The 24,954-nt window shown below is 34.8% G+C and overlaps 2 protein-coding genes across 2 annotated transcripts in view; one reads left to right on the top strand and one right to left on the bottom strand.

Annotated features, from left to right (window-relative positions):
• Window positions 1-5,901, top strand: part of LOC132734930 (protein Wnt-4-like) — a 44,881-nt gene extending 38,980 nt beyond the window's left edge. The window contains exon 4 of the mRNA XM_060721816.1: window positions 1,990-5,901. Coding sequence (XP_060577799.1) covers window positions 1,990-2,457 — 468 coding nt within the window. The 3' untranslated portion in view covers window positions 2,458-5,901. The remainder of the gene's footprint in view (window positions 1-1,989) is intronic.
• The window catches only part of LOC132734932 (SH3 domain-binding glutamic acid-rich-like protein 3), a 125,056-nt gene that overhangs the window by 45,031 nt on the left and 55,071 nt on the right, over window positions 1-24,954 (bottom strand). The window lies entirely within an intron of this gene.

Here is a 24,954-nt window from a genome sequence, read left to right as displayed (position 1 = left end):
TTGCCAGATTTTTTTTACGTCTATCCTTCTGTAATGTGATTAACAAACCAAACAAATGCCTGTATATTTTTTTCTAAAAAGGAACCTACCACAAGATGTACATCAGTTTAGAATTATATATAGCATAACTCATCGAAATGGATTATTAAAATAGCTATTTATATAACATTAGAGCTACAGTCTGAACAATTTCAAAGTCAATGAATTTAATTATTTCGATCTTACATGCAAAACAAATAACACATATCCTCTATATATAAAAAATAAAATGTTAATACATTTCAATAACTTAAAAAAAGACAATACCGGCGTTCCATAAACAATACACCTACAGTCGATGATTCCAAAATAATCCAAATAACGAAGATTTATTGCATGTCGTATTATAATTCCTTGATAGACAAACCATTTGATTAAGTCCCGACTTCAATCAATCATTTAAACAAGTTAATTCTAGACTGTTGTCTCTCCAAACTTTTATTAAGAGAACAGAACGAGGAAAGGATGTTGTTATGTTTATGTCCGAACTTAGGTGGCTGGCAAGTCTAAGATGAATCTTCAGCCATGGAAATAGCAATTTTCTATCAATAACGGGACACCATATTCTTACTACGCAAATAATACCCAATCTCCAAGTTTGTCAAGTTATAAATATGCCTATACTTGCCCGTTCAAACTGTACGCAATAACGTCAATCAATAAATAAATCATGGGTTCGAGCCCTCATGTTACTCCATTTGACACCAGTACTGGTTGGTTCCAGGAAGCGGTCTTTAAAGTGATTAATATAAGTTGCAAGAACTTGTTTCTCACTCGAGCTTAAATAAATATGTTTAAACCAATAAATAAATAAATAAATAAATAAATAAATAAATAAAACAAAGTAAAATAAAGCGACAAAAACTTTCAAGAGAGACGGACATGCCAAATAAAAAAAATCGCTAAAAACAATTTTTCAGTTTCCCTTTTCATCCAATAATTATGTACATTTTTATTGCGACCACCTTTCAATATTACCCAATTAGACAGGTCTTTGATGTTAAACCGCCTTTGTGAAATAAATAATCTGTTCATATAGGAATATCAATAATTTCAATAAAGAATAATTAAAAAAAAAATTCTCATGCATGTACAGTAAATTAAGGTTTGTTTCTTAAAAAAAAACGGTGAACTTTTAAATGCAAAGCCTATGTTATCTACACGGATTTTAATCAAAGAGCATCATAGTTCCTTCACGATTATGTTTAAGTGTTTCTAATTATTTTTATAACTCCAATATCCGATGAGTCAGCAAAAAGAAATTTTACGAAATAAGTAAACAAACATACAGGTCCTGATGCATATCGGAATTTGTTATATAGATACTCACTGTGCTCAGATAATGTTCGAGCTTCATTGTCTCATGTTTCAAACGATTTGGCACGTAATTCTCGTGCGTAATTGACTGCACATTATGCATTCCATTCCCCAGATTAAATCTATGAATGAAAAAATTGATCATACATAAAGTAAATTATTTGAATGTTGAAACCGTTAATGTTTATTCTAAGGTTTAATAGGTCAATAATTCAAATATTAAGTTTCTATCAGTTGGCATTTCTCGGTCGGTGCCCCAGTGGATGTGCTGGGGCTGCTCTCCCTGCACGTTGATATCTTATGTCTTACTCGAATTAAAATGGCAATATCAAAGACAGCTAATAATTACTGTTATATCATGCTATTTTTTCAACAGTTTTGATATCAAAAATGTGAGATATCAAAAATGAAAATATTGCGAGTCGCCTTGCATGAGCCAACAACTTTTCCATAGAAGCGTTGAAGAAAGATATAGATATAACGTACAATATGTCTTTGAACTATTTTGTAGAGATTTGAAAGATAAGCTTCCTTTACACTTTAGTTTTAACATATTGTTATGAAAGGATTGTCTATATTAGGTCACTTAGGTCATTTAGTATCACGTTACAACATTCTTCTTACTATTTACAGGCAGTAGAAGACAGCATGCAGGTCGTCTGCAAATGTCATGGCGTTTCCGGTTCATGTGAACTTAAAACATGCTGGCGTTCCATGTCAACATTTCGTCAGATCGGCGCCATTTTGAAAGAAAGTTTTGATGGCGCAACAGAAGTGAAACTTGAGCATAAAAAGAATCGAGCAGTTTTAGTTCCAGTGAATGACCAGTTTAAACCGCCTACGCGGTCAGATATTGTGTATTTAGTGGCATCGCCAGACTTCTGCGAACCTGATCCAAAAACTGGGTCACTTGGAACAGGCGGAAGGGTATGCAATAAGACTTCTAAAGCTATAGATGGGTGTGACTTATTGTGCTGTGGGCGTGGCTATGAAACAAGAACGATAACAATTGTGGAACGGTGTCAGTGTAAATTTTACTGGTGTTGTTATGTAAGTTGCGAAAAATGTACAAGAACTGTAGACGAGCATGTCTGCAAGTGAAACATTAGTACTTGATAAAACGTTAATTATGTGTTCCAAAAAAAAGGCCCGTAAATACATTCTTAGTAATTAATGTTTAAAAATTTTCCTTATGGATCTTGTTCATCATGTTTTAAAGGATTACTTGTATTATACATGCATTCAAAAAGTGAAAGGATGAACAGCAGTTTAATCCGTGAACTGACAAAACCTGCAAACAGACAGACAGACTGACATAATAAAACATTTCATCATGGAAAAGTCAACTATGGAAGCAGTGAATTACCTTTAGGTCTAAAAAGGTAAAACTTGTTACTTGTTATGAAATTTCATGTATCTGAATTAAAATATACATGTATATTAAGATGTAGTTAAATCAATATAACATGTATCTGAAAAAGGAAACTTTGTGTGTTTATGAATATATTATAAAACGTTAGCAATATATCATGTGATTTGGAACGCAACATGCGCAAAGTTCCCTGTCGTTTGCTTTTGAAAAAAAGGATTTTTATTTGCAGAAGGAATATTTTAAGTGAAAAGTTACATTAGGAAAAATGGTATTATTATATCATATTGGGAAAGACGTTGGATTGTAATTTGCAATTATGGAAATTTAAGCACAATTGGATGTGATTTAATATTTTGGATGAATTTATGGTGTCGTCATCTGTAAGGGTGTATTGTAGAGCTATATAGTGACATTGTATTTATCCGTCATTAAGAGAGCAAACTTTATTTACATAAAATTGTATGGACGTTATGATAATTGAGATGGCATTATGCTCTACTTTTTTCAAATTTTGTAAATGACTATACTTAATCATTATAACAAATTTGTTTACTTTGTTACTTCGTTGTAACCTCGTTTGGCATTATTTTAGAATAGTCATTTGAGAACTAGATTTTATGCACATTTTAAGCATTTGCCAAATTTTCTTGCCAATCGAATCTGTATAGAAATATTTGCAGTTCTTAACCAAAAAGTCGAATACAATTATCGTGGAACCAAATTTAAATGAAATTAAAATTGGAAATATCAATTAGATCTATGATTTAATTTTAAATTTACATGAAGCATTCTAATCTAAAATAACATTTTTATCTGGCATCCCAATTTTCCCAAAGTATATCTCTAAGCCATTTCGTCATTTTGAAAAATGATTTTGACGCGCCATATGACGTAACATATGACGTCACTTAACGTTATTCCTCTGAATGCAGTAATTATATTTTCATTGAGCATGCGCCATATACGAAGGACCGTTATGTTGGAAATGATAAAATGTGACTTAAAATTTCCTTTATTTCACCGTTTATGTACAACGGACAAAAATACCCTTTTACAGCAATCATCATGACAAAATGGTGGAGCGCGACTCTGACTGGACGAAAAGTATATTGAAGATAATACCGTCATTTTTATATGATTAACAAAACATTATTTATATTGTATATGTTCTTTTTTTTAGACATCAATATTTGTAATAAGCTGTTTACATTTGAAAACGACGCCAGTAAAGCTTCAGTCACACTACACCGCATAGCGTTAACGGACGCCAAACGCAAAGAAAAATGCGGCTGAAAGTTATCCGGTGATGAAAAGCATTTCCCGCTGCTGCTCGGTGCTCTCATGATCGCTGTACGGGGCGCATAAAACGTACAAAACGCACAATGACCGAACGATCAACGCACATATACCGGATGAACGACGTACAGTTAACGGACTTCACCGTACTAGTAACGGATTTGTACCGCACAAAACGTACACGCAGCGCATGAAGAACTGACAAAACGTTCTTTGAACGTTCGACGAGCGTATTTCTACCGGTCACGTGACGGACAAAACTGGTATAAATAGTCCGATTTTTTTTTTCGTTTCGTCATAATAGTTTCCACGCTCTCAAAGATCACAAACGTGCTCCAAAATGCCAAAAGCCAAGGCTACCAATGCTGGGAAGGGTAACAGGGGACGGAGGAATACCAAGTTCCCCGTCCTCAGTTGCAGCTTTAAGGTCGGACTCGTTCACAACTGAGCATCAGATGCAGCACCGCGGCCTCCGATAACGGCCAAAATGAACTTGTAGTCGTAGTCAACGAGGGCCAGCAGGACAATGGAGTAGTACTTCTTCTAGTTGAAATATGTGGACCCGGAACTAGGTGGACAATTACAGGCAATATGCTTGCCATCCAACGCACCCAAAGTGTGAGGAAAGTTCCATTTTTTTTCAAGAAGCCATCTGAAATGCGTTTCCAGTCAGCAGCTGTTGTTGACAAAGGCATGACCTCGTCCACATACTCGTCTATCATTGCTCTGCACACCTGAAAATGTAAATAAAAATGCGATTTTAAAAGTAGAAATAATCATGTAAGCAAATTATTGATATTTTAAAAGACCAGAAATTATATACATGTAATTGTTCGAGTTATCATTGAGAATCATGGGAAAATAAAAATATTTACTTCTCGCAAGATGACAGAGATGGTGTTGTGAGGTATCCTCCAGGCAAACCGCATTTTAGAATACTTTGACCCTGACGCAAGCTGTCTGAGTGTAACGGCTAACTTCATTCCTGGGTCAAGAGGGGTTCTGTATGAGGTATATTGTTTTGTTATTCTGGGACCCACTCGTTCCAGAATCTCATCAAACATCTCAGGAGGCATCCTCGTGAAGTTCGTAAATGACCGCCGGTCTTCTCTCCGCAGCTTCATCATGAGTTGATCGTAGAGACCAAACATTCGACGTCTCTCAGGACCCAGCCAAGCCTTTGACCACCACCTCCGCAGTCGCCTCCTTTTTCTTCTATTTTCATAAGCGACAATATCTACATTCACATCCAACAGGTCAATACTTGCCTGGATCACGGCCGCTTGATACTGCAGGTGGGCTCTAACGCGACACTCCATGATATGTGGATCATTAACTCAAACTATCAAAGTTTCAGAAGGTCCTTACACTTGAAATGCAGGAAAATATATGACAGTTATAACCAGGGAAATCTCGTTTTATTCATCATCAGTTTTGTGCGGTGGACCATCGATTCATGTCTGTTATTTATCAGTTCTTATACGTCCCTTGTTCGTTATCGTCCGTTTAACATACGTTACATCCGCTGCATGTCCGTTAGTAGTCCGGCCGTGAATCAGGTCCACCGGATAAGAACGGACTCGAACCGGACAAGTACAGAATAAGGAACGTACGAGTAACGAACAAAACGCATACCAGCGCATGGTTACCGTACATCTGACGGACAACTTTATCCGGTGGTGTACGTTCCAAATTTTGAACATGTTCAAAACTTTCCACCGAACGGAACGAACACCGCCGGACACCGCCGGACAAGAAACGCAAACGCCGCATGATCAACGGAAAAGAAACGCATGCGAACGGACATGGACGGATTGAAAATTTTGTTATGCGTTGGACGTCCGTTACTGCTATACGGTGTAGTGTGACTGAAGCATAAGGTGTACGTCATTACATATAATATATTTTTAGACGTCATAAAATTGACGTCATTGATGAAACTTAAGCACGCTCTTCTTCCAAAATATTATTAGATACTCCTAAAAGTATTTAGAGGATATTTAATAAGTTTAAGTTCAAAATTGAATTTATTGAACGAGTTGTATGAAATTATATGAAGTGAGCCTTTGGCGAGCATGATATTATTTCATTGAACGAGTTCAATAAATACAGTGATGGACCTGCACGAATATGATTCTTTTTATCACATACCAAAAATAAAGACTGTTTAAAGTGAAAAAGAATCATTTTTCATTGACGCGCCTCTAGTGTAACACTAACATTTAGCGCGTCTTTACACTATGTTTGTGTAACGCAAATGACGTCACGTCAAAGTATATGCACGGCCGTGCAATACCATTTTTACGGAGTCGCGAAAGCGGCACGGGTATGTGATTACTAAAATATTGTACAACCAGCCGGCGTTATTTTCTCTAGAAACATTTCAATTTCATATTATAAACTTTAACATTTAGCATAATGCAACATATATGAGTTATTGTTGTTTATAATTGACTAAATTTGTATAACGATGTACATGGTTACCACATTTAACAGTTACATGCTTTGTTTGTATATTTTTAGGAATTGAGACATATTTTTAGAATAAAACGTTGATATAAATATTTCATATTTATTAATAATTTGCCCATCATTCCATCTGAAGTCGTGAGGAATTGTAATCATAGATTGAAAAAATCCTCTTCTAAATGAATTTTATAGACCAGCAGATAAATTTATATATCGGAACGATATCGGATTTTCAGCACTTTTTCTTGGTAGTTATCGGACACTCAGATTGCACCAAATATGCGATATGTTTTTATTGTATCGGCCCAATATTCAAACCGTATAATGCGATATCTTTTCATTGTAATAGAATTATGTTTATATTTTAACTGTTCGGTTCTGTGTCAGTTAATCAACATTTGTTACAAGTAATCGTATTGATCCGATATTCAAATTATTTCAGATAATTGGTGCCCGTTATCGTATTGAACCGATATTGAAACTGTTTCCGATTATTGGTGCCGTTAACTATATTGATCCGATATTTGAATTGTTTACGATCGTTGGTACCGTTTATCGCAATGACCCGGTATTTTAATCGTTCCAATTCGTTTGCGCGGTTTATCGTATTCATCCGATATTCTTTTGTCCAGATCGGTGGTGCCGTTATAATAAACGTATCGAGCGATATTTAAACTGTTTTAGAGCATTGTTGCCATTGTGAATCGCATTGGCTTGAATTTATCATTATTGGACCTATATTTAAACTGCATCGGATTAGCGATATCGTTAATCGTATCGGTCCGATATTCTTACGGTATCAGGAAATGACGACTAATATTCGATATTGCAAGAGTATCAAACGTATGTAATTTATAACTACGCTCACCATGACATTTTTTTTGCATTAAATACCTGATTTCAAATTAATACAGACAATGCTATGTTTCAATGTTATTTTATTTGTCTATATCGTTTTTCATTACTTGTTTAACATCGGCACATATCTATCGATACAATATTCTATTCAAACTTTTAACATCCTCGGTTGTTTGCAATGCAATTTTAGACTAAACGCCGGTCATGAAATCTTAATAAATTTGTATGAATAGTTTGTCTCGTCTTTTGAAACCATGAACTAAGTTATGATGTATAAAATGTTTTTTCTTGAAAATGTATTAGATATTTTTAATTATTTATGCAAAATTATTAAATGAATTTGAAATCTATATTGCTGGGGTTATTATTATTTTATTACTGTTATACAGCTGACGATTTCAAACAATAGACATCAAAGTGCAGCAGATGCAAGTGTAGTTCGTGTCAAGTGTTGTTCGAGTTAAGTGCCATTCGAGTCAAGTTGTTTTCGAGTTTTTTTTGTTTTGTTTGTTTGTTTTGTTTTGTTGTTTGATTGGGTTTTACAGTATAGGTCATATGGCGACTTTCCAGCTTTAAGACCTCAGGTGCCCGTCTGTTCATTATTTCAGGCGCAAACGTGAACCTGAGTAGAACCACCAACGTTCCGTAAGCTAGCTGGATAGCTTTCTCACGTGTAGATTTCGACGACGCTTGCACGGCTGTAACCTACAGTGGTGAGAGGCAAGATGTTTGAAATCAACGACCTTAACCACTCACCAAAAGAGCATTGTAAAACGACTTTGTGAATATTTCAATATTTCCTTTGCTGTTTCACAAAATGATAAAGAAAAGTTAGTGAATATAACAATTTTCATGTGTACTATATACTATATAGATAAACAAATCAACCTCTAGTTTATTCATTTAAAATGAAACCATTTACGCTTCAGATACTTACGTACTGGTATTTCCGTTTCCTTCCCTTCCCTTCTCTTCTGTCCTCCCTTCCCTTCCATTCTGTCTTCCCTTCCCTTCTGCCTTCCCTTTCATTCTCTTCTGTCTTCACTTCCCTTCTGTCTTCCCTCTTTTCTCTTCTGTCTTCACTTCCCTTCTGTCTTCCCTTCCCTTCTGTCTTTTTTCTTTCTTTCTTTCTTTCTTTCTTTCTTTCTTGATACAGTAATTATCATGAAAATATTTTATTAAAGATAAATTCAAACTGCAAAATCATCGAATTGAAATGACCAAAAAAAGATGAAACTGTTTTGAGGTTTATCATAAAAACAGTTTTAAATCTTATCATCTTTGTTACAATTCGAAAGTGAAAATATGCCATAAATGTGACATTTAAACTACAATCAAATACGAAATCAGAATTTATACTATTCCCTATTCAGATTTATTTCATTTATTAAATTTTTTTCGACACCAATGGGCAATTTTGTAATTCACATTTTCATGGTACATTAAGTGATGTGACAGCCCGTTAAATGAACGAGAAAAAAGAAAATCAAAACGATTTTCGAATAAAGTGAAATTAGTTTCAGAGATTGAGATGTTGATCCCGAGCGAGTCGCCGTTAATTAGGCGTTTAAAATCAGTAAGAGCGTAAAGAAGACAGAACGCTCACTCTCGGACAAGTCTACATTCGGCATACCTCTGAATAGACCGAACACGTTACAACTGTTCCGAATGGATAAATGTAAACGAAGCGTTGCAGGAGAAGAATATGATTTTGCTCTTAAAATCTCGGAATATGATAAGAAATATTCATAAAACACATTTTCAAGACAGCTGTTTGCACCTGGTTATGATTACAAAGTACAAGACAGAAAAAGGCCAGGCGCGACCAAAATCTGATATTGAAGGAACACCAGTGGCGACAGGTAAAGTGCAACTGTATTTGAGCCGTGTCATGACAAAACCAACATAATGGGTTTGCAACCAGCATGGATCCAGACAAGCCTGCGCATTCGCACAGTCTGATCAGGATCCATGCTGTTTGCTTACAGACCCTTTAACAAGTAAAGAAACTGCTAGCGAACAGCATGGATCCTGATCAGACTGCGCGGATGCGCAGGCTGGTCTGGATCCATGCTGGTCGCAAACGCATTACGTTGGTTTTGTCATGACACGGCTTGTTTATCACCTATACTAAACTACAAACAACTAGGCCTTAACGGTCTAAATTACAGCCTATGAGCTGGATTAGAAAATGATGATGAAATTGTGTTACATATTTATTGTAATGAAACGCGCTTTTTATTACTTGGGGACCATACGCCGCTTTTCATGGAATGGCACGGAAGTGTCACATTGAAGGTTCCATGATAACCGCCGTATGAACACATCTGCGGATGTTTCTAAATTCAAAATTTTACTATTTCACGTTTAAATGTTGAATTCTGCTTAAGCCGGTGCTAGGGGGCGTGGACGGTAATTTGCACTTTCCAGTACCGTCCATGAACAGGCTCAATCAAACCGAGCCTGCAACATTTTCAATTTTGCCGTGTTGGGCTTTCTTTAGGGGTTCTGTATTTATCTATTATTTGCACATATCATGTTAATTTTGTGAATACAAATGATTTTGAACATTTTCATATAGATAATACAATTTTCTCTATTTATTTATATTTGGTTGGGTTTTAAAATTTTGGAAACAAAGTGATCCCTCGGAAGCATTAAACACAACAAAATTACAAGAGAATTGCAGACTCGGTTTGATTTAGCCTGTACATGAGGGATAATGAATACGTGCAACATCCTTCATGCCCCCTAGCACCGGCTTGAGCGGTGCTCAATTATCAACACTCAATAGTGATAGCATCAATGATCCCGAAGGACCAGAAAAATATAACAACACTGAAGTGAAGTACGGGGCAACTTTTTACAGCTGTCACACAGCACTTGACACCTGATGTTGTGAAGTATAAAAATCTGGAAACAAAGTGATCCCTCGGAAGCATTAAACACAACAAAATTACAAGAAAATTGCAGACTCGGTTTGATTGAGTCTGTACATGAGGGATAATGAATACATGCAACATCCCTCACGCCCCATAGCACCGGCTTGAGCGGTACTCAATTCTCAACACTCAATAGTGCTGGCATCAATGATCCCGAAGGACCAGAAAAATATAAAAACACTGAAGTGAAGTACGGGGCAACTTTTTACAGCTGCCACACAACACTTGACACCTGTTGTTGTGAAGTATAAAAATCTGGAAACAAAGTGATCCCTCGACTAACAGAATAGAGGTCACCTCGAACCGTCTTTTCAGGTAGAATAAACAATTTTTGAAACAAACAAGTGCCATATTTTTTTAAGACTTTTAGATGAATAATATATAGCTGACAAACATAGTTAACAATTTAGTCGAAAGTATTCTTTTCAGATTTTGCATGTCCGGTATACACGTCAATATTGGATTGCATAAGCAACATGAATCAGAAACGGCAAATAAAACAACTTAAAAAAGATGAAAAATACTGTTACCTAGCATTTAGCTGTGGACGACTAAAGTTTTCCTGAGTGTTTTATCGAAACACGTGTCGCTCTCCTGAGTGCTTTATCGAAACACGTGTCGCTCTCTCGAGTGCTTTATCGAAACACGTGTACCTCTCCTGAGTTTCTTTTATCGAAACACGTATAGCTCTCCACATTCCTTTATCGAAAGTTTCGAAACACGTATAGCTTATCTGGGTGCTTTATCGAAACATGTGTTACTCTCTCAGAGTGCTTCATCGGAACACGTATTGCTCTCCTGGGTGCTTTATCGAAACACAAATAGTTTGCCTGAGTGCTTTATCTAAACACGTATAGCTCTCCTGAGTGCTTTATCGAAACATGTGTAGCTCTCTGCGAGTGCTTCATCGAAACACGTAATGCTCTACTGGGTGCTTTATCGAAACACATATAGCTTGCCTGAGTGCTTAATCGAAGCACGTATATCTCTCTTGAGTGCTTTATCGAAACACGTATAGCTTGTCGAAAAACGTATAGCTCTCCGTGAGCAAAACATTATGCTTGAGAACAAATAAATACTTTCTTCTCATGAATTTTAAATTGTTTAAATGGTGGTTAAGAGAATTTACCCGGAAAAGTAGCGATGAATGTGAAATAATTTGTTATAAAAATAGCCAATTATAAACAAAGAAGTGGTAATTTTAATGGTTTATGTTGTGGAAAAGTGCATCAAAGAAGAAGCACATGAACACCAAATGTTTGCACGGACTGACGAACGCAGATAAGCCAAACATCCAAAAGTAAAAGGTGGCGACTAAGTCGATATAATTATGTTCATGACCAGTTTATAACTTCAATAACTTCGTCATACCGGAAGCTAGGAAGCTGAGACCAGAAACCAAATGTGCCATAAACATTACTTTAAGGAATGGGCATATTAAAGAATTTCAAAATAACGTACAAACCCAATTACCTGAAAAAAATACGTGCGAGTGTTGTAATATTCATGCCTAGGTAGCCATTTTATCAAGTTTGTAACCAATTTTCTCGCTTGAACCAATTGTGCAACAACTTCATGTCCTGTCCCTTGAGTCATCATCATGTAAAGTTGTAGTAAAGTCGACCTCACCATAAGTGGGCTCAACAATCTAAAAATCCTCTGCCCACTAAGCATAATACTTCAAAGCATAAGCAAGACACAGCGCCAACAAACATATTTAAATATTTTTATTTGACCTTTGACAATTTTCGTGTTAAAATGATGGATTCTGTTTAAGCGGGTGCTAGCGGGCTTGAACGGTAACTTGTACTTTCCAGTACCGTCCGTGAACAGTCTCAATCAAACTAAGCCTGCTACAAAAAACAAAACAACAACAACAAACAAACAAACAAAACAAAAAGTATAGAATTGAAATGTTGCCGGCTTGGTTGTTGCGTTCATTGAACGTTGCCTTTCCTTGTTGATCTTGTTTATCATATATTTGATTGAGCATGTTCATGGACGGTACTGGTAAGTGCAAACTACCGTCACTTCCCGCAAGTACCGACTTAGACAGGATTAACATTTGAACATGAAATTGTGAAAATTTGAATTTAGAAACACCCTGTGTGGCTAGATATTGTTGGTTCTGCGTTCCGAGGACTTTCTCTTCCGTGTTAACCTTTAGTCTCATTTTGTCTACCCCATTTAAAAGTTCCATTTTAATCCCTCTATATATAATATAAGAATGTTATTACATCGTGTCAACACCTCATTTATTGCAAATATTATTTTTATTACTTTCTTTATCTTTTCCATCTAGATTCCGCGAGTAAATAAGCAACGAATTGTAAAAGCGTATAGTGTTTTTGCTCCTAATTTCACACAAATAACATCATTTAAATACTTCACCAGTTTCAAATTGTATATTCTATATTGTATAGATGTCAAGTTGATTTTTAGCAACACAATGATTCTTATTTGCTGTTATCGTTTATATTGCTCATAAATACTTTACAATAATTATCATAACATTACAATACCAAAAAAAGATGACGAATTTTTATTTAACAAGTCAAAGGTAAAAAACATGTATGTTTAATGTTAAAAATATCTAGAAACAATGTGATCCCTCGGAAGCATTAATCACAACAAAATCACATGAAAATTGCAGACTCGGTTAGATTCTGTACATGAGAGATAATGATTAAGTGAAAAATCCCTCACGTACCCTAGCACCGGCTTGAGATTCACTCAATTCTCAACACTTAATAGTGCTGGCATCAATGATCAATTAAGTCTTGTTTAAGCCGGTGCTAGTGGGCGTGGACGGTTGTTTGTGAACTACCCCCCACTTTATAACTTCCTGTTATTTATGTCCTATACAAGAAATAAATAGACGAAATTAAATAAATTGGTTTTTGAAAGGTTATGAAGCTAGCATATCAAGGTCAGTATTGATAGGTATAAATTTATCAGACTTTAGCTACACTATTTTCAAAGATGAATAGCAATATATAATATATGATTATATACAATTAAATAAATAGTACAATATTACTTAACAAAAGTCTTAACGAATTTATAATATTGTATTCTTTCATCATAAGAAATAAAAACGTCACAGTTGTCAATTGAAAATTACGTGAACAGTTGCAGTATTAAATGACTGGAAAATGTGACACAAATAAGTGGCAGTATTATCCCTGAATATTTTTACGCTAAAACCAGACCGCAAACTCTAAATACGACACCAAAGTATTAGCTGGCATGTACATGCCAACCAAATATCGTACCAGACTTTATATATATAATATACACAACTGTCATGTTTAAACGTTCAAATGCAGCATCGTATTTCGGCCTCTTTCATCATTTACGTACAATAATTAAAACGATTGGACGCCAACAATACATACCCAGGAAGTAAATTTATCTGTCCCATTTCCCTCACGCCATTTCAAAGTTTTGACAAGTGCACATATATTGTGTGATAGATTTGACAAAGAGTACATGTATATTTACTTTCAGCTGCATAGGGCAGATATGTATATAAGTACAAAAAAAATACTTGTATATAATTATAGTGTTTATGAATTGATAATAGTGTCATTTTGTACAATTTTAATTCTAGCTTTAAAGGCAAAGTATGCCCCAGAAACGCATATATTTATTTTTTATATTCTTTAGAAATGTCAAGCCTGTGTTAATTATGTTTTTATAATGGATTAAGAGTGTATTGGATGTTTATCAACTGAAAAAAGTAGAAATGGATGTGCAGTAATGTTTTTGTAAAGGTGTCAAAATGTAAACAAAGTAGTATTGTGACTTCCATACAAAACACTCATTCTCTTTAACATTGCCAACAAAGTAAACAGAAGTGAAAAATAGTTCATCTATGTGGCAAATGAACATACATGTGTATATTCTTTTTTAAACTGTTTCAAGATACCAAAAGTAGACAGTTTTTGAGAAATAAAAATTAGGCATAATGGGCCTTAAAAATAAAAAAGAAAAGATCAGCATTGTACAGTAACTTTCGTGTGTATTGAGGGCAAGGGCCCCTTTAGATATTGGAATGCAATTATGTTTAAGACATGGATGGTCCCATTACCTAGTTTGGGCTAAGGAGGGACACGTGATCTGTAGGCCGTACGTGATTGGTTGATCACACTTGTAATATACGTGTTTGATTGATAATTCTTTTTTTTTTCAAAAATAACTTTTCATGAAACACTAAATAAAACATCAAGTGCATACGCATTCATCTTTAACAACGGAACATTATTTGTCAAACTACAAATGTATCTAAAAGTCACAAAAACCATCACCAAGTAGGGCCAACTCTCAACTTATGATATGCGGCTGGAATTTCGTCTGATGGCGAGGATCCAGCTAAAAATATTGTTTCCAATCCAAGTTGTGCTGAGGGATTTGTTAATAAACCAAAGGAAGTTGAACCATTTGGCCTTCGTTTGGGGGATGATTTAGATAAACTTGAAATTGGTCCAGACGTTGTCCTTCGGGATGACGAGGAGGATATTCCACCTTGGACTTGTAATTACCCGAAAATTAGTGTTGGCCTTTCAAATTTGAAGGGGTTATCAAATTCGCCTGAGCATTTCAGGGAGAGGTTTGTGTGTCCGGGGGCGGCGTCCTGTGAACGTTGCCTTTGCCTTGTTGATCTTTATTCTTGTTATTTTCTGGAGGTTGGGGAGGAGCATGAAGATTTTATACATATTTGGACGATTCGGGTGAAGGTTGCAAGGTGGGTGCGGCTGTGTTTGGAAGTGGTTTTGCATCTGGTATGGGTTTGCCGGATGATGCATCAGTTTTTGCCGCGGAAGCGGAAGCAATATATTTGGCATTGTCATACAAAGTACAGCGTGTCCATGATGAACTTGTGGTGTTTTCTAACTCGCTTTCTGTTTTGGTGTCCATTAAAAATGAAAAATCTGACAATGTGGTGGTTCGGAGGCTTCTTTTGCGATTTGTACTTGGGGCAAAATCTGTTAAATTATATTGGATTCCAAGTCGTGTAGGTGTGCGAGGAGGTGAAAAGGTGGATGCTTTGGCTGAACATTATATTTTCAACGAGCTGACTTGTTGTTGCCTGCTTGTGATTTTGGACTGGATATGAACGGGCTCATGTCGTCTGAATGGAGGGCAAATTAGAACAATGACGTTTTTAATTAACTTAACGATATGAACCCATCTCTTGATATGTCACAATCTCTATTCTGTCAAACCGCCATGATCAATTAAATAGTTCTTCAAATCGATGCCGAATTGGACACACTTAAAATTACCCACTTATATCTCCTCACGAATGACAATGCCCCTTTCTGTAGCCTGTAATGAACATTTTACTGTCAAACATTTTCTTCGTGAATGTCATGATTATTCATAGGCCCGTAATAGATTTTATCATGTAAACTCACTCAAAGAACTCTTTAATACAATTCCATCATAAAACATCTTTGATTATTTAAAAGAGATAAACTAGCATTCTAGGATCTAATTGACTCATTTTTATTGTCATTTACAAAACATTACATAACATTTTAAGCCTATTATAGCATTCTGCACGATATGGCCAGTTATGTGTTGACGTGCCGTAAAAATCCAGACAAACATAACACAATACAACACATTACAACACAGCACAACATAACACAACACAACATAACATAACATAATCTTTATTTCTCTCAGTACATGCAAACATGCAAATATGAGGAATTTACAATAAATGATATAAACATACGAGGCTCACAAAGGGTGACAAACAAAACATGCAAATCAATGATTACAAATTTAGAACTAATGCAAAATATATAAAACATAAGTATTTTCAGTGAATAGTTAAATTCTTATCTTTTGAATTTTACAATCAAAAGTGTATGAATAAAATCCATAAATTAAATAACTTAAAGGAAGTTATGACACTTTAAGCAATTTCAATAATTTGACATTGACAGTCAAGCTCAATTATAGGTCAATGTCAATGTACAATAGTTCATCATGTCTGATTTGTCAAAATTTGTTGTGTGTTTTTTTTTTCTCAAATAAATTACAAAGTCATGAAAAATTAATTTGACCTTGCCGTTCAAAGTCATATTCAAATAATTTAGCATTTTTAATTTGTCATATCTGTTCTTTTGTCCAAGTATAAATCAAATTTGTAAATAATAACAAAGAAATGACAATTTAAACAAATTTAAATTATTTAACCTTGGCGGATGAAGGTCATTTATAGGTCACGGTCATATTTTAATTATTCAACATACGAGTTTTGTCATGAGGTACAAGTACAAATCAAATTCGTAAGTAAATTATATGAAAATCATCTTATCTAACCTATATTCCATAATTGTCTTTGTCGGTCAAGGTGATTGATTGAAACGTAGAGGCCAAATTTGAACTGAACAACTAAATATGTCAGTTTTGTTTAGAAACGTAATTTTATCCCACGATGAATCAAATCCATCAATAAATAATAAAGTAAACATTTAGTGTTGAGGTAAAAAATCCGTTGAATTGTTTTTAATTTTGTCCCAAGAATTTTTGTTTGCAAGTATGAAGACTGTCCATTCATAACATTACCAACAAAGTTCTCGTCAATTATAACAAAATACTGTGAATTTAGAATTATTTGACCTTTAAAATCAAGGTCATTTATGAATCAATGCCAAGCTGAGTTTGATCACCTTTAAGTTTTTAAGTGTTCAAGTATGAAGACAATCCATTTATTAAAAACAAAGTAACAAATATATACTTGTCTAGCAAACATCAATCAAGATTAAGTAATTTGACCTTCAAGTTCAAGGTCAACATAAATTGTTTTTCTGCTGAAACGTCTTGTCCAACGAATTATTGTGTCCAAGTATGAAGACAATCAATTCATAAGATGAGTTTTTGACAGAGGTTCAAGTCATAGCTAATTATAGGAATAATGACCTTCAATGTCATGGTTTTTTATGAATTTAGGTCAAGCTCAGTTTGTCTACTTAAAGGTCTTGTTCAATGGGTTGTTGTGTCCAAGTATGAAAACAATCAATTTAGAAATAAATAAACAATAGCCAATTTAAAAGTTTCTGGACATCAACGGGAAAAAACAGGAACGGATGACATGACTAAAAATTTCCTATATTTTGATCTGAATAAACTAAGACTACGTTATACAATTGTGTAAGTACCTTTTTCGTCACAATGATACGGATAGGCCGTGGTCCAGCGGTAAGTCGTATTTTTTCATATTCCTTAATTACAACTTGTTGTTGTTTTTTAAAGATTTAATAAAAGTTTTATTAAATTCCTTGCACATGGGCACTGGTTAGGCTGTTTGAACAGATATGTAACTCTTGATTTTGCGGAAATGGTAGGCTGTTTTACACGAGTTTATAATAAATGCATAATCTTTTAATAGCTCCAACTTTTAATGTATTTAATAAAGTATATATATAAAAGTAAATATCTCATTTTTGTAACACACATTAAAGTCGAACGAATAACGTATGTGAGTAGTAAGCAGTAGCAAAAAGGCATTACAATTTAAATAGGAAAATCAATGATCTGCTGTGCTAAGCAATCTAGCAGGGCATTCCTAAGTATAGTGTAATAATGCTCTGCTGAAATACTCAGCTAGCTAGGCAATTTAGCAGGGCAATCCTAAATATAGTGTAGAAATGCTCTGCTTGTATGCTCAGCTGTCTTAACAATCTAGCAGGACATTCCTTAAAAGTGTAAAAATGCTCTGCTCGAATGCAAAGCTGACTAGGCTGCCTAGCAGGGCATTCCTAAATATAGCGTAAAAATGCACTGCTGGAATGCTCAGCTGGCTAAGCAATCTAGCAGGGCATTCCTAAATATAATGTAAAAGTGCTCTGCTGGAATGCTCAGCTGTTTTGGCAATCTAGCAGGGCATTCCTAGATATAATGTACAAATGCTCTACTGGAAAGCTTAGCTGGCTAGGAAATTACGCATGACATCCCTAAACGTAGTGCAAGAAATGTTCTGCTGCAATGCACAGCCCGCAGACTAGATAGCGGGACATTCCAAAATAAAGTATAAAAATGCTGTGCTCGAATGCTTAGCTGGCTGGGCAATCAAGCAGGGAATTCCTAGATATAGTGAACAAATGCTATTTGGAATGCTCAGCTGGCCAGGCAGTAAAGCTGTGCATTCTTAAATATAGTATAAAATTGCTTTGCTTATACAGAGTATGCATAGCAATCTAGCAGAACATTCTGAAAAAAAATAGTGTGAAAATGTTCTGCTGGTTAAGCACTCTTGCGGAACATTCTGAATTATAGTATTAAAATGCTCTACTGGAACTGATTCCAAAAACATGGACTCTAGATGCTCCCTAGAAGTCAGAAATGTCATTATCTGCATTGACGCTTAATTCCTGAAAGTCTGCGAGTGTCCCAGAATTAGTCGCAGACCAACGCAATGGAACTGGACGGTCCCTTGAATTCAAAAATGTCATTCTCTGCATTAACTCCAAAAATTCCTGAAAGTATGCGATTGGCCAAGAATCAGTCGCAGACCAAGGAAATGGACACTTGAGAGTCCCGTAGAGGTAAAAATGTCATTATCTTCATCGGCACTAAGTATTTCTGAAAGTCTACGAGTAACCCAATAATCAGTTGCAGACCAACGAAATGGACTTCACTTCTGAGGGTTACTAGAACTCAAAATAGGTTATAAATCCAGTTGTACCAAATTCCAGGAGCTCTACGAGGATGTGGATCAAATTCACAGACACAAACCAGTGAAATAGATTTTGCAAAAAAAAGAGGATGCATAAGGAGTAAAAGATAAAGAATATTTAGTCTGTATTTAGAAATGTCCTGCTAGGTTTCTCTGTCAATTCGGCATTTCAGCAGAAAATTTTATACTTTATTTAAGAATGCCCTGCTAGTTTGCCTAGCCAGCTCAGCATTGTAGCAGAGCATTTTTACACTATTTCTAGGAATGCCCTACTAGATTGCCTAGCCAGCTGAGCATTACAGCAGAGCATTTTTTACACTTTATTTAGGAATACCCTGCTAGATTGTCACGACAACTGAGCATTCAAACAGAGTATTTTTTACACGATATTTAGGAATGCCCTTCTCGATTGCCTATCAAGCTCAGCATTACAGCATAGCAAATTTTGTACTTTATTAAAGTATGCCACGCTATACTGGTCTGCCAGCTCAGCATTCCAGCAGAGCATTTCACACTATAAAAAATGTCTTGCTATATTTCTCTGCCAGCTGAGCATTCTAGCAAAGCATATTTACTGTATATTTCAGAATGCTCTGCTGGATTGCTCTACCACCTGGGCATTCTAGCTGAGCATTTTTACTCTATATTTCAAAATGCTCCGCTGGATTGCGCTGCCGACTGAGCATTCCAGCAGAGCATTTTTATACACTATTTTGAATGTCCGACTAGATTGCTTAGCCAGCTGAGCTTTTTAACAGAGCATTTGTACTCTATAATTTCGAAGGTCTAGCTAGATTGCTTAGCCAGCTGAGCATTACAACAGATTATTGATTTCCCTATATAAATTGTAATGCTTTTTTGCTCAGCCCACTGTTCACTGCTAACGTTTCACATACAAATAAATTAGATTTATGTAGAATATCGGTAGCTGATGTGCATTCTGAAAATTAGACTTACCAATTTGATGTAATCGACTGCTTATTTACCGCAGCTGCTCAGTACGGAAATTGTAGTTGTCAAAGACTTATGATTTTGAATTTCGACCTTTAAAATGCTTGTTGGCAAGTGTAATACATGCAGAATTTAAGGGCATAATATGAATTTTGTCCTAGCTTGAACAAATTTGACCTATATTAATTCCTTCGTATAGTCACTATAACTTACTATGCATACAGAATCGTTCATTTTAGGAAAATAATGACATTTAAGTGTATCTTAAATTATCTTTTGGAACTATTTATACTGCACAGCATATAAATTTGATATGATATTTATTCAAGATGTTCGCTTTCTACTTCTCTTAAGCAGCTTACTTCTACCTACATCAAACTCCTGTCAGAAGCTTCTGTCTTCATCTCAATATAAATAGACAAATAATGACATCCCAAAACTTGAACAACGCGGTCACCATTCTGTTAAATTTCCATTAGGTCCATGTTTAACATTTTTACTAGACCACACTAAAATGCTACATAAAGGCAAACTTGTATGTACCGTTAAAGTTCCGGCAGGTCTTTTCATTTTTAGCTTACCACGTTCTTTGAAATCTGATTGTCATAAACATGTCAGTACACGAATAAAAACATTTTCGGAGTCAAACAAGATCATGCTCTATGCAAGGGGAGCAACTCTTTTGTTTGTATTAGAAAGTATATGAAGAGTTATTTTTCTTTCAAAGTACAGAGATTATATTTTGAATATCTATTTCGATGTTCTATTTATTTTGTTAGCATACATTATGAAGAATTATTTTCGATAATACAAAAAGTAAAAAAGTGGAAACCTTTGTCCACCAAGGACAAAATTTAATTTACGGGTTTGATTCATAAAGAGGGAGTAAAACCGTTCACGTTTCAACAAGTATCCAAAGTTTTCAACAATTAACCTTGACGTCAATCTCTTTAGGCATGGTTTTCTTATTTTTTTCTCTCAAAAAGTCAGTAATATGGTCAAAATGGTAAAATATGGTAAAATTTAACGAAATTAGACGACCATTTCTGGGAGAATGTCTCCGAAACTTTGGACCATCATTATTGCGACACATGTGCTGTAATAGCTCAGAACATTTTCTTAGGTGCCTTATTGATCCAGACATTTTGAACATTCTTGGGTTAGATGCTAGCATGTCCCGGTGCTATATAAACCTAACATATAACTTTATCTGTATTGTACAGAGGGCATATAAAGTATTTTGTTAATAAAAACAAAATACCACTAAAATTAGTGCCCTTCTTTAGTTACATATGACTATATATCAGTTTCTGTCTTCCTTATAGATATCTTTTATTTCGTTTCCTCAAGACATCTTCAAAAGGGAATAGAACAATTGATAAATGTTTAATGTCATTCTAGTATATGTACAAAGACTGAAAATTATAGCAGACATTATTTATATCACACATACATACAATATGCTATGTCTGTCTGTTTTGCATTATTATTAAATTTTAATATATTTAGATTAAGTGTTATAAAGTCATTAGGTTATCGTATTGCTTGAATCCTGCATTTTCTTTTAACTGATACTAATAATTGAAACTATTATTAGCTTGATCATTCTGTGAATTGTTGAATGCCTCGACCACATTTAACGTGTATTAAATTCACATCGGACGTTATTACATGTATATTACATGTAAAATCTCATAAAATATTGTATATAATGCATTTTTGTACTTATGTAACTTGTCTTGTAATTGAATAATAATATTGATTATATTTTGTATATGTATAAATTTGTAATATATGTTATAATCACTAAAAAGCGGAAATAAAGAGTATATACTTACTGATCAATATCTAAAGGCTAAATGTTAACATTAAAATTAAAAAAGAGTAGACAGTTGTTGTAAAAAAGGGCAATTTTAATAGCAAACCATTGTTAAAAATAATCGCCAATTTAAGCCATTTCAATCGAAATACCAGTAACCGCTTTACAACAGATTTATATAATTATTATGATATTCTGTCGTATTTTATCTTCAATTTTAAGAGAAAGAGAGCAATGAAGTGATTTTGTAATCAAGCGCGTATCTTGAATACGTCGTCGAGTCCATTTATCTTTAGATCTACACCATGTGACTCAATTTCCTTGTTGCTTATTATTCATGTTTTATAAGTTTTGCCTCATAAAATGGCGCCTAAACTGTTTCATTTTGTATTTCCAGCTTTGTAAAATAATCATGAAATGACCTTAAGAACCTCATATACAGCCACATCAGGGGACCAGGGCTAAGTATTTCATAATTCATGCAGTTTTGTGGATAAAATATAGACAATAAATCAAAAATTTTATTGATGCTCTTTTATTGGTTGAAATTATTGTCGAATTGTTACATTCCTATTGACATCATATCCATGTTTTACTGAAATGTAAATTTTTTTGTCAACCAATTAAATTTCTTTTTAATCAATGTACATGTAGTTCAAACTCCACCCTGGGCCCTGATCATTAAAGTCATCCGATGAGAAGTAGATCGTTACTATATTTGAACTGGACTCGAACGGCTCGCTGATAAGAACTGCGGTGGGAGCATAATAAGACAACCAAGAAGTGGAGTTGCTGCATTCTAAATACGGATCTGCATTTCCCGAAATGGATACTATAGGATTGTAAGGTACAACACTTATGCGCACACCTAAAAGTTAAGACACAAAGTTATTTATAATATTTGTTCAAAGAACAATTTTGTTTTATTAAAATGCAATTAGAAATGGTGTAAAAAGGGATACCAAATGGTGTCGTGTTTTTAAATTCAAATGTAAATGTGACTGAAAGAATTAAATATAAATTAGAATTCCTAACTGTACAATATAATTTGGAAATACTTAAGCTCATCTGTTGAAAAAACATGACACCGGATTGCTCACCTGAGATACATTGATAGAAGTGGTTATACTTTTAACGTAAGTAATGTAAGGTCACATTGGGTTTGTCATTTTTTCCATAAACTGACGTCTTGTTTATACGAAATGCTGCATGACAAATATGTCCAATGCACTTGGCACTTGTAATTTCATACATGAAGATTTTCTTAAACTAAGTTACCCTGTGGGCGGGAACCAATTTTGACCCTAGCGGCATGTTTTATTAAAACTCCCCTATAACCACAATGTTATGTCACGGGGGGCGTTCAATATATTCGTAGACTGTGCTTATAATTTTATGTTAGGCAATCATATTGAAAATCTGATCATTGTTGCTTCGGAGACGAAATATCATTTTTGACAATAAAATCTGTGTTAGTGACTTCAAGGGTGGTGCTATTTTTGACGGGCTTGGCTTAATTATCTAAATATAATCTTTTGTAATGGTTCACCTGGCATTGCAAAATGCCAAAATCTAAGCTCCGGGCACGGTTGTTTTCCAAAAGGAAACTTACCTAATAATTTTCAGTATAAGTCTATATTACATAAGTAACCCCAGCGACATGATTTGTTTCACAATAATTCTGGATCGCAAGGTAATACTTGACCAAATATCTTAGTTCTTGGCATCGAACTTTCTGAGAAGAAGACTTAAAAAGAACATGTTTATTATACAGTTCTATGTAAAATAAGTAACTACAGTGCAGGGCCATTTTTGACCACAGGGGCATGACTTAAGATGTCCATTATGCCATGCTACCCGCAAAATATCTATGTTCTGTGCATTAAGAAGACCTAAGTCTATATCAACTTAGTGACCTCGAGGCTGGGCCAATGTTGATCACTTAGACATGATTAATATAATTTGTATAGATGTCCACTAGGAAATGCTACATATCTAAGCTCAATACATTGTTTTTACATAATTGTTTTCCACTTTATAAGTCAATATTTCGTGACGTTCGGGCTAGACCAGTTTTGACCCAAGGTAATTTATATATCTTTTGTAGTGGACAAATATCTTAGCTCTTGCATTATAGTTTCAGAAAGGAAGACTTAAATGTACATTTCTAAACAAGTCTACATAAACTAGGTTACTCCTAAACTGCCGCAAATTTTACCCCAAGGGTATGACTTGTTTAAAATGTGTAGATGACCACAATACAATGCTATATGCCATATATCTTAGCCCTAGGCACTGTAGTTTCTCAAAGAAAGATTTGTTTAAAATTTCTTTTTTTTTCACGTGTATTTTAGCTCTTGTGAGCTACTTATGCATAAGTCACTACAATAATTGATATAACGGTTGTAACAGTGCATTAGGATAATTCTTGTGCAGTGTGGTAAAAATCCATCGAACCGAGTAATAGAGAAAATCTTGTATAAAGGAATGTGGATATTGACGAACGAAGGACAAACAACCATCACAAAAGTTCACCTCCGAGCACTTATTTACTCAGACGAGCTTAAATAGAATTAAATATTGCTAAAAGATCAAAAGGGTCAGTCGCCAAGTAAGTAACGGTAATTCTAATTCTTTTGCCAGCAGGGGCATAAACTCTCCAGTAGAGTTCCATATTACGACAATAACGGCACAAACCACGCTAACTGTTCACTTACAGGGTTTGCGTGCAGTACATGTTTTATTTTGGTGGAAAGTGTGGATGTAGACAACTGCCGGACTGGAAAGTAATGTGCAACGTCATAATACTTTTAATGAGCATAATATGCAAAAACTAAAGTCTGTGATTTATCATAAACGAAAATGTTTCCAATATATATGGACACAACCCACTCTAGGTGGTGAGCTACCTTTCCTATGACCGCGACAGGGTTTTTGTGACGGACATGTTACATATATGGATGATAACAAGATTTTATCTAATTTTTTGTTTATTTTACCTTGGATAATGTTACACATGTTATGAGCGGATCTTAATTGACATTGGTATTAGAGAGACAGCCACACAGCAATTTACATATAAAAAGTAAAGGGAACTAATATCATTACCAGTATGAAATATGAATGCAAGGGTTATCTTTTCTTAATACCATTACAAATTTATACTTTGTTATTTTTTAGTTTTTCACTCCACGGA

This window comes from Ruditapes philippinarum, unplaced genomic scaffold (assembly GCF_026571515.1).
Source record: "Ruditapes philippinarum isolate M1 unplaced genomic scaffold, ASM2657151v2 ctg1965_1_1_1_1, whole genome shotgun sequence".
NCBI lineage: Eukaryota > Metazoa > Mollusca > Bivalvia > Venerida > Veneridae > Ruditapes > Ruditapes philippinarum.
The sequence above is the reverse complement of the archived record's forward strand: the minus strand, read 5'-3'. Positions and strand labels throughout refer to the sequence as shown.